Consider the following 16,192-nt stretch of genomic DNA (forward strand, 5'->3'; position numbering starts at 1 on the left):
ATATATGTTTATAGATAAACAGATATAATATTTACATGATAAAGTACATGTATATTTAAACAATCATCTATAAGCACATAATATGGGTATTGTATTCATAATTATGTAATTATACTTCATTAAAATATATAATTTGGGGCATAACCTTGCATATAGTAAACATTTTTAAATAATCAAAGGCTATATTAAGTATGCATATATGCATATATGTGTATATATGCAAATATATTTTTGTATATATGCAAAAATATACCAGCAGAGTCACCAATAAAACCAATTGGTCCCTTGCTCCAAGTGTTTGGTTGGAACAGACCCAAAGATACCCCATGTTTCTGCATCTGACCATCCTCTAAACTTTTTTCCAGTTGACATCTGCAAAAAGATCTCCCCAGCAGCTATCTTTACTTAGGACCATCCAGCACGTATTTTCTACATTAAATTCTCCCTGTTGGTCAAACCATGATTGCTCGGATTCGTCAGGGACTTCCAACCGGGATTGAAGCCTCCATCAGTAACCTAGTGAACTTACATCTGCAGGCCTCATACATTTACCTCGATCTGGGCTTCTATTTCCAACGAGATGATGTACGCCTCAAGGATCTGAGCCAATTCTTTCACAAATTATCTGAGGAGAAGCTTGAAGGGGTAGAGCGCCTCCTGAAGATGCAAAATGTGCGCCAAGGTCGCACTTCCTTTCAGGATGTGAAGCGACCTTTCCAAGATGACTTGGGGAGAAGCCCAAAGGTCATGGAGGCGGTGTTGGTTGTAGAAAAACGCCTCAACCAAGCCCTTCTGGATTTGCATGAGCTGGGTACTGCCATGGCAGACAAACAGCTCTGTGACTTCTTGCAGACCTCTTTCATAGACGGGGAGATGAAACTCCTGGAGAAGATGAGTTTGTACCTGGCCACCGTCCGCAGACCTGGGTTCCCCCATGCTGGGGTGGGCGAACATCTCTTCAACAATTTCACCGTGGAGCAAGATAAAGACTGGAAGCCCTAAAGCTCATCTGTCTTTGAATTGCCCAAGTAGTAACAAGGACTTGAACAGAGTCTTCCCCACTGCAACTGGGCAGCTTTTCAAGCCAAATAAACATGCTTTCAAAGCAAAAAATCCACTTATTCATCCATGCCTTTTTTCATTTAATTATCAATGTAATGTTACACAGAATAACACAAGTAGAATTTCAGGACTTTGTTCAAAGGGAAATAATTCCACATATTGTCTGAGTTGAGACATCAGTTTTATTTTTTTCACTTTTTCCCATCTCTTCCTCTGTGTCTCTTCCCAAACCTGTAATATTAGCTGTGTTTTATAGATGAGGGAACTGAATTGAAATGATTTGCTTAAGGTTATTTAACTTTGAAATCAAAGTATCTGGTTTTAAAGTCAATAACATTCACCATTACACTATATTGCCTCTCAAAGAATATTTTCAAGAATATAAAAACATGATCAGACTCTTCTGACACATAAACCTAAGCACAATCTTAAATCAGAGTTTTACTCTTAAATTCAATAATTAAACCAAATGAACAAACTTTATTACCCAATACTAAGACTCATGTTAACTTAAAAAATTAGTTTTAAACAGTGGGCAGGGTGCTTACCACACACAAGGCCTATGCAGGTTGAATCCCACACCCCATATGGTCCCCCAATCCCTGTCCAGATAGATCCTGAACACCGAGCCAGGGTGTGGCCAAAAATAAAATAAAATAAAATATTGTGGTTCCTCATCTCAAGGAATTACTTTCATAGTGGAAGACTTTTCCAGAGGTTTGAATATGTAAATAAAAACACAATTATTTACGTTAATACCTTTGAAAAATAGAATTGTATGAGAAAGAATACTGGGGAAGAATACATAACTGAAATTGAAATATCAAGTAAATGACCTTTGAAGAAAGAAAATGTAGGTTATGTGATAATAAATGAACCAAAAGCAAGCACAAAATGAGTGAAAGTTATTTTCTGTGTAATCAAATGTTTAATTATCGCTTGATAAGTCTTATATCACTTCATCAAAATAAATATTTGTCTGTATGTTCTAGAAAAAGTAAAATATATCATTTACATAGTGCTTACTATGATAGATACACTTCTATAGCTCTGTGTGAATTTACTCACTTAATCCTCACAATAGCACTGTAGCACTGTACTTCCATTGTTCGTCAATCTGCTCAAGTGGGTACCAGTAATTTTTCCTTTGTGAGACTTGTTGTTACTGTTTTTGGCATGTCGAATACACCACATGGAGCTTGCCAGATTCTGCTATGAGGGCAGGATACTCTCGGTAGCTTGCCGGGCTCTCTGAGAGGGACAGAGGAATCGAACCTGGGTTGGTAGCATGCAAGGCAAACACCATACCCGCTGTGCTATCGTTCCAGCCTGATCCTCACAATAAACCTACAATTTAAGTTCTTGATGTTCATCCCATACAATCTGACGTGCTACTACTGGATTATCAGTGTTGGAGAGTTGGGATATGTTGCCTTTGAGGGCCCAGGAAGTATAGAAATTTTAACTGGGTGGCACAGTTGAAGTTAAATGTTTAACTGGGCCGTGGCTTTGCAGTGTAGATATGACTGTCAGGGTTCCTGGAAGTATAGGGAGGAAGGGAAAGCCGACTCTAGAAAGCCTGGAAATCGGTCACAAAAGCCCATAGATCTGAATTTTCAGCAGGTTAATTACTGGGTAAGCTTCTGGTCCCTAGACAATGGAGTTCGGCCAGAGACATGGCAGTGATTTTGCAAGGTGGGAACAAGTGGTTGTCAGGGCTCTGTTTGGGTGGGTCCTGGCCTGGCCCACCCCTTCCAGTGTCCCAGATGTCTCAGCCATGAACAGGCGTCCAAAGAATTTTTGGCAGATGGTTGATCTCTTTCAACTAACCAAACAGCAATGCAGAATAATTCCTGTAAAATATCTTAGCAATCCCTTATACAAGGTCTTAATGTCTCCATGGTTTGATACAACAATTTACACTAATTTCATTCTCAGGCAATATTTTTGATCATTCTGTTAGCAAGTTATTGATAACAAGCAATATTAAATAAATTATTGTGGACCTGCTATGGGGGAAGACTTAAGGGATAGTTAGGAAAATTGCAGAAAATGGTGGAGGGAAGGTTAAAATAGCAGTGGGACTGGTGTTGGAATATTTAATGCCTATAACAAATCATCATGAACAACTTTGCAAGCGCAGTATTTATATTATATAAAGAGTAGGGGTAAATTACATAAGTAATCCTTACCTATTTCATGTAAACTCCAAAATATATTAGCACAGAATTTCTTTTAAAGGTTTTTTTAAAGATAGGTAAGGCATTACTATTACCACAATGGGATCCAAATATAAAATAAAATATAATTCAATATACTTAGATTTCAAAGGTGAAGGTTACTTATGTAAATGAAAATAAGCATTTTATTATGCTGTATTCAAGGGTTTTATTTCCCTTATTTACATAGGTTAAATCATATAGCAATAAGATATTGGCTCTTACTGATTTATTTTTCTGACCATTCTTTTTGCCATTTAATAAAGTTTTGTTGGAATAAGTCAATCATTTTGTGTCTATGGGGGCAGGTTGGGGATGGGAGGTAAATAGGGACATCAGTAGTCATTTGTTAGTCTTCCTCAGAGAAGTCCCTGTTCATTTTCATCCCAAATTTTTATGTTTTGGGATTTTTTTTGTTCCTCATCTTTGTGAGTACTCTATACGTCTTAGATATCAATGCTTATCTAATGTGTCTATCATAAATATCCCCCATTCTATTAGTTCTCTTTCAATTTTAGTATGTTTGTCTTTTGCCATGCATAAATTCTTTGATTTGATGTAGTGCTATCTGTTTATTTTTTTTCGCCACCATTTCCAGTGATATTGTATTACTGAGGAGAGTTTTCAGGTCCAGATCATCTAGCATTCTGCTTATATTTTCCTCAATATAATTTATAGAGTCTAGTCTCGCCTTAAGGTCTTTGATCGACCTTGAATTTACTTATGTATAAGGTGCATGATATGGATCCAATTTTAATGTTTTACCTGGGGTTATGCACTTGTGTCAGCACCATTTGTTAAAAAGACTCTATTCCATTTCATGCTCTCAGCTCCTTTGTCAAAATTCACCTGACCATATATGTGGGGGGTTGTACTTGGATATTCTATTCTGACCCATTGGTCAGATAGTCTATCCTTATGCTAATTCCATGCTGTTTGATCACAATTGCATTACAGTATAGTTTCAAGTTGGTAATGAGATACTCCCATTTCCACAGTTTCTTGTTTGTCTTGTTTTTGTTTTGGCTATTTGGGATATTTTATGATTCCATGGAAACTTTATTATTGACTGTTCAACGTCTTCAAGAATGTTGTTTGAATTTGAATAGGTATTGTAATAAGCCTGTATGATAGTTTATGTCCTCACCCGGGCCCCTTGGAGGGGGGCCCTTTGGAGGGGGGCGGGTTGTGTTTCCCTCCCCTACCCAAGCAGAGCCACGGCAGCTGAAGACCTCCAGATCTAGCCACAGCCATGCTGAGACCTCTCTCCACACACATGACGGAACCGGCAGAGGAACACAGACATACAGGTCCCAGGGCGAAATCTCCAAGCTTGCTTGGATCGAGACTGGGCCTCCTCCAACCAGATCTCCCATATTTCAGTATGTAGGCGTTACACCCACCCACTGCCCCTGGTGCCATGTAATTCCATCAACAGCCAAAACCCAGAGACTATAAAACCCAGCTTCCGGAAGCGACATCTTATTATGTAGTTCTTACTCTGGAGAATCTGGCAGGCTACAGAGAGCATCCTACCCGCATGGCAGAGTCTGACAAACTCCCCATGGCATACTCAATATGCCAAAAATCAGTAACAATGATGGGTCTCATTCTCTTGACCCTGAAAGAACCTTGAATATGGCACTTTTTAAAATCTCAAGGGCTAGGACGAATGAGACGTTACTGGTTCCTACCCGGTGAAATCGATAACAGGATGATCGTAATCCTGATAGTTTATGATTGTCGTTATGATCATGTTAATTCTTTAGATCTAAGAGCATGATATATATATTTAATTTTTATTAATGAAACACCATGAGGTACAGTTGTAGACTTACAAATTTTTGGCTTGGGTTTTGATTATACAATGATCAAACACATCACTACACCAGTGCCCATTTTCCATCACCATGGATCCCAGTATCCCTCCCACCCCCATCCCATCCCACCCCCATTGCTTCTGTGGCAGAGTATTCACTTTTGTTCTCTCTCTACTTTTGGGTGATGGGGTATGCAAAAAAGGCATTGAGTGGCAATCATGTTCGGTCCATAGTCTACTTTCAGCATGCATCTCCCATCCTGGGCGAATCCTCCAAACACCCTTTATTTGGTGCTTCCTTCTCTATCTCAGCTTCCTTTTCACCTAGCATGCCCGGCTGTCCTATAAGCCATTGAGTAATGCACCTGGTACTTATCTCGGCTATTCATGGGTATGAATCTACTATTTTGTTACTTTATGTCCCCCGGATGAAAGCAATCTTTTTATTTCTGTCCCTCTCTTTCTGACTCATTTCACTTAGCATGATACTTTCCATGTAGTACCACTTGAATGTAAATTTTATGACTTCATCTTTTCTAACAACTACATAGTACTCCATTGTGTAGATGTACCAAAGTTTCTTTAACCAGTCATCTGTTCTCGGGCACTCAGGATTTTTCCAGATTCTGGCTATTGTAACGAACAATGCAATGAACAAACAAGTGAAGATGTCACTTCGACTATACTTTTTTGCCTCTCTGGGATATATTCCCAGGAGTGGTATTCTGGGTGAAATGGGAACTCAATTTCTAATTTTTTGAGAATCATCCATACTGTTTTCAAAAAGGGCTGAACCAATCAGCATTCCCATCAGCAGTGAAGGAGAGTCCCTTTCTCGCCACTTCTGTGCCAGCACTGGTTGCTTTTGTTCTTGTGGATGTGGGCCAGTCTCTGTGGTTTGAAATGATATCTCATTGTGGTTTTGATCTGCATCTCCCTGCTGAATAATGATGTAGAGCATTTTCTCATATGCCTTTTTGCCATTCAGATTTCTAATTTGAGAAAGTTTCTATTCATTTCGTTGCCCTATTTTTTTTAATTGGGTTGGATGTTTTCTTCTTGTGGAGTTCAACCAGTACTTTATATGTCCTTGATATCAAGCCATTGTCGGATGGGTATTCGGCGAATATTCTTTCCCATTTTGTAGACTGTCTTTGTATTTTGGTGACTGTTTCTTTTGAGGTGCAGAAGCTTCTTAGTTTAAGATAGTCCCATTTGTCTATTTCTGTTTTAATTTGACCAGCCAGTGGCGTGACATCTTTGAAGATACCATTAGGTTCAATGTAATGGAGGGTTTTGCCAACCTTGTCTTCAGTGTACCTTATGGATTGCGATCTGATGTTGAGGTCTTTAATCCCTTTTGAACTTACTTTTATACATGGTGTTAGGCAGAGACCTGAGCTCATTTTTTACATGTAGCCGTCCAGTTTTGTCAGCATCACTTGTTAAAAAGGCTTTCCTTACTCCACTTCACATTTCTTGCTCCTTTATCAAAGATTATATGATCATATGATTGAGGGGAGATGTCAGTATATTCATCCCTGTTCCATTGGTCTGCAGCTCTGCCTTTGTTCTAGTATCATGTTGTGTTAATTATTACTGCTTTGTCATAGAGTTTGAAGTTAGGGAGGTTGATTCTTCCCATTTTCTTTTTCCCAAGAATTGCTTTAGCTATTCATAGTGCTTATTGTTCCATATGAATTTCAGGAGTGTTTGCTCAATTTCTTTGAAGAACGTCATGGTTATTCTTATAGGGATCACATTGAATTTGTACAATGCTTTGGGAAGTATTGCCATTTTGACAATGTTAATTCGCCCAAATCGATTAGCAGAGGATATCTTTCCATTTCCTCGTGTCCTCTTTTATTTCCTGAAGTAGGATTTTGTAATTTTCTCTGTACAGGTCCTTTAATTCCTTAGTTAAGCTGATTCCTAGGTACTTGATTTTCTGGGGCACAATTGTGAAAGGGATTATTTTTTGTTATGTCACTTCCTTCTCTCTCACTGTTTGCGTATAGGAAAGCCGTGGACTTTTGGATATTGATATTATAGCCTGCAACTATACTTATACAAGTCTATTGTTTTTAGGATTTTCTTGGTCGAGGTTAAAGGGTTCTCTAAGTATAGTATCATATCATCTGGAAATAGTGAGAGCTTGACTTCTTCCTTTCCTACCTGAATGCCCTTAATATCTTTTTCTTGTCTAACCTCTATTGTAACTACTTCCAGTACTGTATTGAACAGCAGTGGAGAGAGTGGGCATCCTTCTCGCATCCCTGATTTTAGAGAGAAGGCTCTCAGTTTTTCCCCATTGAGGATGATGCTTGCTGTAGGCTTTTGGTAGATGGCTTTAATTATGTTGAGGAAAGTCCCCCCTATATCCATTTTGGCTAGGGTTTTCATCATAAAGGGATGCTGGATCTTGTCAAATGCTTTCTCTGCATCTATTGATATGATCATATGCTTTTGATCTTTTCTTTTGTTGATATAATAGATTATGTTGATTGATTTCCAAATGTTAAACCACCCTTGCATGCCTGGGATGAATCCTACTTGGTCATTGTGCATGATCTTTTTGATGATTCATTGGATTCTATTTCCTAATTGTTCGTTGAGGATCTTGGCATCTGTATTCATCAGGGATATCGGCCTGTAATTCTCTTTCTTTGTGGTATCTCTGTTTGCTTTTGGTATCAGGGTAATATTTGCTTCACACAAACTGTTCAGAAGTGTTTTTGATATTTCATTTCATGAAAAAGCTTAAAGAGGATTGGGAGTAAGTCTTCTTTAAAGATTTGGAAGAATTCAATAGTGAATCCATCCGGGCTGGGACTTTTGTTCTTGGGGAGAATTTTTATTACCATTTCAATTTCATTGATGTTGATAGGTCTGTTCAGGTAGTCCAGGTCTTCTTGGTTCAGCCTTGGGAGTCTGCAGGAATCTAGGAATTTATCCATTTCCTCGAGGTATTCAGGTTCCGTGACATAAAGCTTCTCAAAGTACTCCCTGAGGATCCTTTGAATTTCTGTAGTTTCTGTTGTAATGACCACCTTTTCATTTCTGATTCGATTTATTAGGGTTTTCTCTCTCTCTTTGTGAGTTTTGCTAGAGGCTTATCGATCTTGTTAACTTTCTCGAAGAAACAGCTCTTCGTTTCATTGATCTTTCTGATTGTTTTTTGGGTTTTCCTCTCGTTAATCTCTGCTCTGAGATTTATTAGTTCCTTTCTCCTGTTCGGGTTGTGCTCCTTTTGTTGGTCATTCTCCAAGCTCTTAAGTTGTGAGGTTAGGTTACTTATGTGGGCTCGCTCCTCCTTCCTGAGGTATACTTCTAGAGCTATAAACTTAGCTCTTAACACAGCTTTTGCCATGTCTCATAACTTTTGGTAACTAGTGTTCTCATTTTCATTTGTTCTAGGAATCTTTTGATTTCCTCTTTGATTTCATTTCTAAGCCACTTGTTGTCCAATAGTGCACTGTTTAATATCCAGGTGTTTGATTTAGTTTTCTGTTTTTGTGTGTGATTTACATCTAATTTCAGCTCATTATAATCTGAGAAGATTGTTGATATAATCTTTATCTTGTTAATTTTACGGATATATGTTTTGTGGCTCAACATGTTGTCTATCTTGGAGAATGTTCCATGCATGCTTGAAAAGAATGTGTATTCAGCTTTTTGAGGATGAAGTGTCCTGTATATATCCAATAAGTCCCTTTCTTCCATTGTTTCCCTCAGATGAAGTATGTCCTTCTTAAACTTGATTCTGGTTGATCTATCAAGTGGTGATAAAGCAGTGTGGAAGTCTCTCACTGGTATTTTGTTTCTATCAATGTCTTTCTCCATGTCTATGAGTTGTTGTTTAAAATACTTTGAAGGTCCCTCATTATGTGCATATACGTTAAGTATTGAAAGTTCTTCCTGTTGTACAGATACTTTGATCAATAAGAAATGGCCTTCACTGTCTCTTGTGACCTTCTTCACTCTGAAATCGATGTGGTCTGATATTAAGATGGCTACCCCAGCTTTTTAATGGGAGTTGTTTGCCTGTAGGATTGTTTTACAGCCTTTGACTCTGAGTCTGTGTTTGCTTTGACTAGTGAGATGCGTTTCTTGCAGGCAGCAGAATGTTGGGATCAATTTTCTAATCCATCCTGACTCTCTTTGTCTTTTACTTGGTGCGTTTAGCCCATTGACGTTGAGACAGATTATTGTTATGGGGGTTTGACCCATTTTTCTGTTGAAATTTTGTGTATTTGACGGGCATGTCTTATCTTAAAGGAGCCCATTTAGTTGTTCTTATAACCATGGTCTTGAGTCTATGAAGTTCCTGAGCTGTTGTTTGTGAAACTGTGTGTTGTTCCTTCTGTTATGAATGAGAGTCTCATTGAGTAAAGAATTTTTGGTGAGGTATTTATTTCATTGAGTTTTTCACTATATTCCACCACTGTTTTCGGGCCATGAGGGTTTCATCAGAAAAATCAGCCGTGAATTTCAAGGATGCTCCTTTGTAAGAAATTTCTTTCTTTGATCTTGCTGCTTTCAGAATTTTGTCTCTATCTAAGGTTTTGGTCATTTTGATCAGGATGTGTCTTGGGGTATTTTTATTTGGATTTCTTCTAGCTGGTACCCTTCGGGCCTCCTGAATGTGGACACAAGTTTTCTTCAGCTCTGGAAACATTGAAGCATTGATGCCTTTGACAGTTTCTTCTTAATCAGGGTTTTATTCCTGTCTCTCTGGGATTCCAATAATTTTTATGTTACCCCTCTTGGCTTCATCATGATCTTCTCTTGTTATCTGTTCCCGAATTGTGAGTCTCCTTTCCATTTTCTGCTCTTTTCTGGAGATTCTCTGAACTTCATCTTCGAGCTCACCGATTCTGTTCTCAGCAGCTGTTACTCTGCTGCTGAGGCCTTCCACTGAGTTTTTCAATTCGCCTACCAGGATTTTCAGGTCTGACATTTCCGTTTGCATTTTCCTCACTTCTGCCTTCAAATCCTCTTGTCTTCTACTGACATTGCTTTCCCTTTTTTCTTTTAGATCCCTAAGTATCCTCAGTAGCTCCCTTCTAAATTCCTTGTCAGAGAGGTTGTCTAACACTACAGTACTGTTTGTGTTTTCTGGGTTAGCCTCTTTAATAAGAAAGTTTGGTGGGCTTTTGAGTTGCTTTACCATTGTGACCAGTGTGTTTTAGACCTTCACTTTCACTGTTACTCTTCTGCGTGAGATGCAGAATGAATTGCGATGAGGTAATGAATTATTGGCTAATGTGTTTCTAGTGGTTGAGCTAACCTAGAGAAGGTTCCATCTAAGAGAGTAACTTATGGTTCCTATAGGATATGTAGTGGGAGAATAACTCACAGCCACATTAGGGCCACGGCTCCGGAAAGGGTCCCTGGCGCCAGGCGCTGGGCTGGTACCTGTTTGGATGAGGATAGAATGCCCGGAGTGGTTCAGCTTTGTTTCCCTGAAGTATGCCTCAGTTCCTGTCCAACGAAGTCCCCAGGGTGAAAACCGGCTGTTCTCAGGGGATCAAGTTAGCTGCGCATTCCCAGAAAGGGTCCCTGGCGTCGGGCGCCGGGCTGGTACCTGTTTGAATCGGTATATATTTTTTTATTTTCCTAAGGTATTCTATTTCTTTCTTACATTTTTTGAAATTTTCATGATATAGATCTCCCTTCTTTTCTTGAGGTTATATCCAGGAACTTGATGTTCTTTAGGCAATGCTTTTTACAAAAAATAATATAAATTTATTTTCCTATATTTTGGCATTCCATTATATACTTTTTATTTATTTTTATAAAATTATCCATTATTGGGGCTGTAGCGATAGCACAGTGATAGGGCGTTTGCCTTACAAGCGGCCAACATGGCCGACCCAAGTTTGATTCCTGCATCCCTCTCAGAGAGCCTGGCAAGCTACCCATGACATATTCGATATGCCAAACACAGTAACATCAAGTCTCACAATGGAGACGTTACTGGGCCTGCTCGAGGAAAACTCAACCCGCTCCCACCAACTGGTCCCCTGGCACTGTGTAATCCCATCAATGGCCAGGACTCAGAGACTATAAAACCCAGCTCCCGGAAGAGAACAGCACAGATTCTCCTGCCCCCGTGCCTGGCTGTCCTTGCCGGGGCCCCTTGGAGGGGAGCATGTTGAGTTTTCCTCCCCGCCCCGACCAGGGCTCTGGCAGCCAAAGACCTCCAGAACCAGCCACCACCATGCTGAGACCACTCTCCTTACACATGAAGGTACTGGCAGAGAAACAAAGGCATGCGGGTCCTGGGGCTGAGATCTCCAAGCCTACTCGGATCGGGGCTGAGCATCCTCCACCCAGATCCTCCAAATTCCAGTAGGTGGGGGTCATACCCACCAACTGGCCCCCTGGCGCCGTGTAATCCCATCAACGGCCAGGACTCGGAGACTATAAAACCCAGCTCCCGGAAGCGCATGGCTACATTCGCAGCTGCGCAACATCTTATCATCTAATTCCTACTTTGGACAAACTGGCAGGTTATCGAATGTAACCTGCCCACACGGCAGAGTCTGGCAAACTCCCCGTGACGTACCCAATATGCTAAATACCAGTAACAATGAAGGGTCTTATTCTCCTAACTATGAAAAAGCCTTGAATATGGCACTTTTTAAAAAAATATCAGGGCTAGGATGAAGGAGACTTTACTGGGGCCTGCTCTGGGCAATCGGCGAATAACAGGATGGTCGTGATCATGGTCGTGATGTTGCTTGTTATAATTACTATAAATGTTTTCTTAGAAGATAGTGTATAAATATTGCTGTATCTCACCTTGGAGCCATTAAGCTCTTGTAGAAGATATTACTAACATGTTGTTACCAGTTAGACCTTGTGTGTTTATGTTTTCTGAATCAAGATTGGTTGCCTTCTACTTTTCATCACATCCAATGTGATGGGCTACTCCTTGTTCATCAGTGGTGTAGAGTTAGACTTGACACACAGTCACAAGTGTAACTGAGTGCTCCAGAAGTTCAAAAATTTTGAATGAGATACTACAGATGTAGTTAAAATTTTAATTGGATAATGACTTTGTGTGTAACCAGACAACTCAGCCTGTTGCGGGTTCTAGAAGCATCTCTGAAACTTGATGTTCTCTTTCAAGATTTGAGTCTCTGGATCAGTGATGGTTAATAAGCATATTTTTTGCCATAGGCAGTTCATGGATGTGACTGCCAGGCTTCCAGAAGAGCAGGGAGATGAGGGGAGTTAGTCCATTCGCGCCTCTGTGAGACCCTGTAGATTTCAGTCAGAAAACCTGCTTACCTGAGTTTTTCAACAGAGAAGTTTGTGAATGAGGCTTGTACCAAGCAGTGGAGTTTGACTGTGAGCTTGGCAGAGATTGTGGACTGTGGAGGTATTCAGATGTGGGGTTCTGTTTGAGTGGGTATTGGGCTCATCGACCCCTTTTCAAGGTGTCCCAGATGACTTGGACTTAGGAAATATTTTGAATGGGATAGATTGTGTGATTTCTTTCTCCTCTGATTCATTATTTGTATATAAAATGCAAATGCTTTTTGTTTACTGAATTTGTAAATTGGCCACTTTGCTATATTGACTTTTTGTTTCTTGGAGCTTTTACTATGGACTCTTTTGGGTTTTCTATGCATATATTACAAATATCAAAAAATATGCATAGGGAACATTTGACTTCTTCTTTTACAATTTTAACCCCTTTTACTTATGTTTCTGTGTGTTTGACATAAATAAACTTACTCTCTTGAATAGGATTTCTTTCACTTATTTCATTGAGGGAATTGTTTTACTTTTATGAATGGATGTTGGATCTTATCAAAAGCTTTTTCTGAGTCAGTTGAAATGAGCATATGATTTTAATTTTCCCTTTTACTGATGTGTTGTATTATATTCACTGATTTATGTTTATTGAACCATACATGCATCTCTGAGGCAAAATCCCATTTGATGGTGGGAAATAATAAAAAAAATTTTATATGCTGTTGTATTCAGTTTGTTAAGGTTATGCTGAGGATTTTGCATAGATGTTTATCAAGAAGATTGATCTGAAGTTTCCTATTTTAGTAATGGCTTTGCTTGCTCTGGGTATTAGTGTAATGTTAGCTTCATAGACAGTGTTAGGAAGTATACTTGTTTCTTTTGTATTTTGGATGAATTTAGGATAAACAGATATAAGCCTTCTCTGAAGTTTTGATGAAACTTACCAGTAAGCCTATCTGGACCAGAACTTTTGTTTTGAAAACTTTTGTTTTGTTTTGAGATTCTGAATTACTGCTTCAATTTCCTTGCTTCTGATTGGCCTGTTCAGACCTTTAATTTCCTCTTCATTCAGTTATGGAAAATTACATGTTTCTAAAAATCTGTTCATTTCTTCTAGGTCCTCCAACTTAACACAGTAGAATTGTCATGATATATTGGATTTTTGAAGGTTCTGCTGCAATTACTATTTATATTAATTTCTGACCCTATTTATTTGAGTATTTTCTCTTTTATTCTCATGAATCTGCCAAAATTTTGTATATCTTATTGATTATTTTGAAGAACCAGCTTCTAATTTTCTTAATTTTTCTCTATTGCGGGGGTATGGTGTTGCCAGTAGATTAGTCTATACCTGTGAGGCGAGTGCATAAGCAGCCTCATGGCATCTTCAGACTACAAGATTCCCCAAAATTGATGCTGTGCCTTTGACCAGACCCTAAAAACTTGGGGCAAAGTTTACTAACAAAGTAAACAGCTAAAGGTTAGGTATGTGGGAAACATATCCACAAACCATATCTGGCTCAACTATATAATTGGAGGCATGGTCTCTCTGGTTCCTGATCAAACTGCTTAACAGGCATGATCCCAGAGACTCAGAAACAAATCTCGAAACCCAACGGCTTTTGGCAGAAATACGTCCAGTCCCTGCAGTATGTTACCAGTGCCGAGCCACCCCAGGTGGGAATAGGTTTCGTGCCTTGGCCTGTTTCCTCTGGCGGCCCAGTGGCCATCATTCTACAGAGGCCACTGGACAGTAAGGTTTGGGCCTGCAGTGATGAGACACGGAGGGCCTCGTGGGATGGGGGCGGGGAGCTGGCCCTTTTCTCCCTGTCCCAACAAGACCCCTAGTCACAGCTCAAAAACACCCTCTCTGACTCCTGATCAAGCTGCTTAACGGCCATGATCCCAGAGACTCAGAAATAAATATCAAAACCCAGCTGCTTTTGGCAGAAATGCGTCTGGACTACACAGTACGTTACTGTTGCCGGGCCACCCCAAGGGGGAAAGGGTGCTGTCCCCTCCAACTGCTACCCCTAGGTGACTTGGTCGCCGCCATCTTCCAGAAGTCATTGGACAGTCAAGTTCGAGCCCGCAGTGACGGGACATGCAGGGCCTGATGGGATAGGGGTAGAGCCAGCCCTTTCCTCCCCACCCCAATGAGACTTTGAGTCGCCACCCACAAACGGCCTATCTGGCTCCTGATAAGCTGCTTAATGGCCATGATTCTAAAGACTCAGAAACAAATCCCAAAACACAGTGGCTTTTGGCAGAAATGCGTCCAGTCCCTGAAGTAGGTTACCAGCACTGGGTCACCCCAGGCGGGAATAGGTTTCATGCCTTGGCCTGTTCCCCTTGGCGACCCAGTGGCTGCCATCCTCCAGAGGCCACCGGACAGTCAGGTTTGGGCCCTCAGTAACGAGATACATGGGGCCTCAAAGATGTTTGTGGAACTGGCCCTTTCTTCCACGTCTCAAAGATACCCCGAGTCTCTGTCTATGAATGGGCTCTCTGGCTCCTAATCAAGCTGCTTAAGATCCATGAACTCAGAGATTCAGAAACAAATCTCGAAACTCAGTGACTTTTGGCAGAAATGTTCTGGACTGCGCAGTAGGTTACTGTCGCTGGGCCACCCTAGAGGGGAAAGGGTGCTGTTCCTCCACCAACTCCCCCTTGGCGGCTCGGTGGTTGCCATCCACCAGAGGCCAATGGAAAGGTTTGGGCCCGCAGTGACGAGACATGCAGGGCCTCATGGGATGAGGGTGGAGCTGGACCTTTCCTCCCTATCCCAATTAGACTCTGATTGCCATTCACGAATGGCCTCTCTGGCTTCTGATCAAGCTGCTTAACAGCCATGATCCCAGAGACTCAGAAACAAACATCAAAACTCAGCGGCTTTTGGCAGAAATGTGTCTGAACCCCGCAGGAGGTTACTGTTGCCAGGCCACCCCAGGGGGAAAAGGGTGCTGTCCCTCCGCCTGGTCTGCCTTGGCGGCTTGGTGGCCACGATCTATCTGACAGGCCATTGGACAGCCAGATTTGGGCCTGCAGTGACGAGACACTCAGGGCCTCACGGGAAGGGGGTGGAGCTGGCCCTTTCCTCCTCATCCCAACAAGACCCTAAATCACCACCCATGAATGGCCCCTCTGGCTCCTGATCAAGCTGCCTAACAGCCATGATCCCAGAGACTCAGAAACAAATCTCAGAACCCAGAAGGTTTTGGCAAGAAATTCCTCCAGATTTAATTGTTAAAATTTCAGAATTTCAAAATTGCATGGCCACTATTGCAGTCACGCGACATCATATGTTATTCATGCGACATCATATGTTATTCATAACCAGCAATAGAAAACAAATTGTCTACTTGTTGCCTTTTCTGCAGATCTGAGTTTTGGGATAAAATCGCAAATTAAATATTGGTTGGTCTGGTGTCAAAGTATTGAGTGTAACCAAAGTAAAGAGAGAGAAATAATGGAAATCACCTTCCCCACAGGTAGGGGAGGGTTTGGGATGGGGTTATATTGGGGGTTTTGGTGGTGGAGAATCGGCACTGGTGAAGGTATGAGTGTTTCATTGTTTGACCGAGACTTAAACCCAAAAGCTTAAACCCAAAAGCTTAAATCCAAACTGCTCTCTAGAAAAAGTAAGGTGGAGTTCATGCACAATTCAATTATCCTAATCAGTGGGTGAATAAATAGAAATACTCCTACTTAGAAAAAATGTTTTTCTCTATTGCTTTCTTGGTTTCCATATCGTTGATTTGTGCACTGGTCTATTATTTTCTTCCTTCTGCTGGTCTTTAATTCATTTTTATTTGGCTTTCCA

The 16,192-nt window shown here is 40.6% G+C and overlaps 1 protein-coding gene across 1 annotated transcript; it reads left to right on the plus strand.

The window, feature by feature from the left end:
* The first annotated feature begins 459 nt into the window (after positions 1-459).
* Positions 460-1,002, plus strand: LOC130034163 (ferritin light chain-like). Its single transcript, XM_056125708.1, has one exon. The coding sequence runs from the start codon at positions 460-462 to the stop codon at positions 1,000-1,002; it is 543 nt and encodes a 180-aa protein (XP_055981683.1).
* The last annotated feature ends 15,190 nt before the right edge of the window (positions 1,003-16,192 follow it).

Source organism: Sorex fumeus, unplaced genomic scaffold (assembly GCF_029834395.1).
Source record: "Sorex fumeus unplaced genomic scaffold, SorFum_2.1 ptg000058l, whole genome shotgun sequence".
NCBI lineage: Eukaryota > Metazoa > Chordata > Mammalia > Eulipotyphla > Soricidae > Sorex > Sorex fumeus.

Coding starts and splice junctions, on each gene's coding strand:
- LOC130034163 (XM_056125708.1), top strand. CDS start 460: ATGATTGCTCGGATTCGTCAGGGACTTCCAACCGGGATTGAAGCCTCC.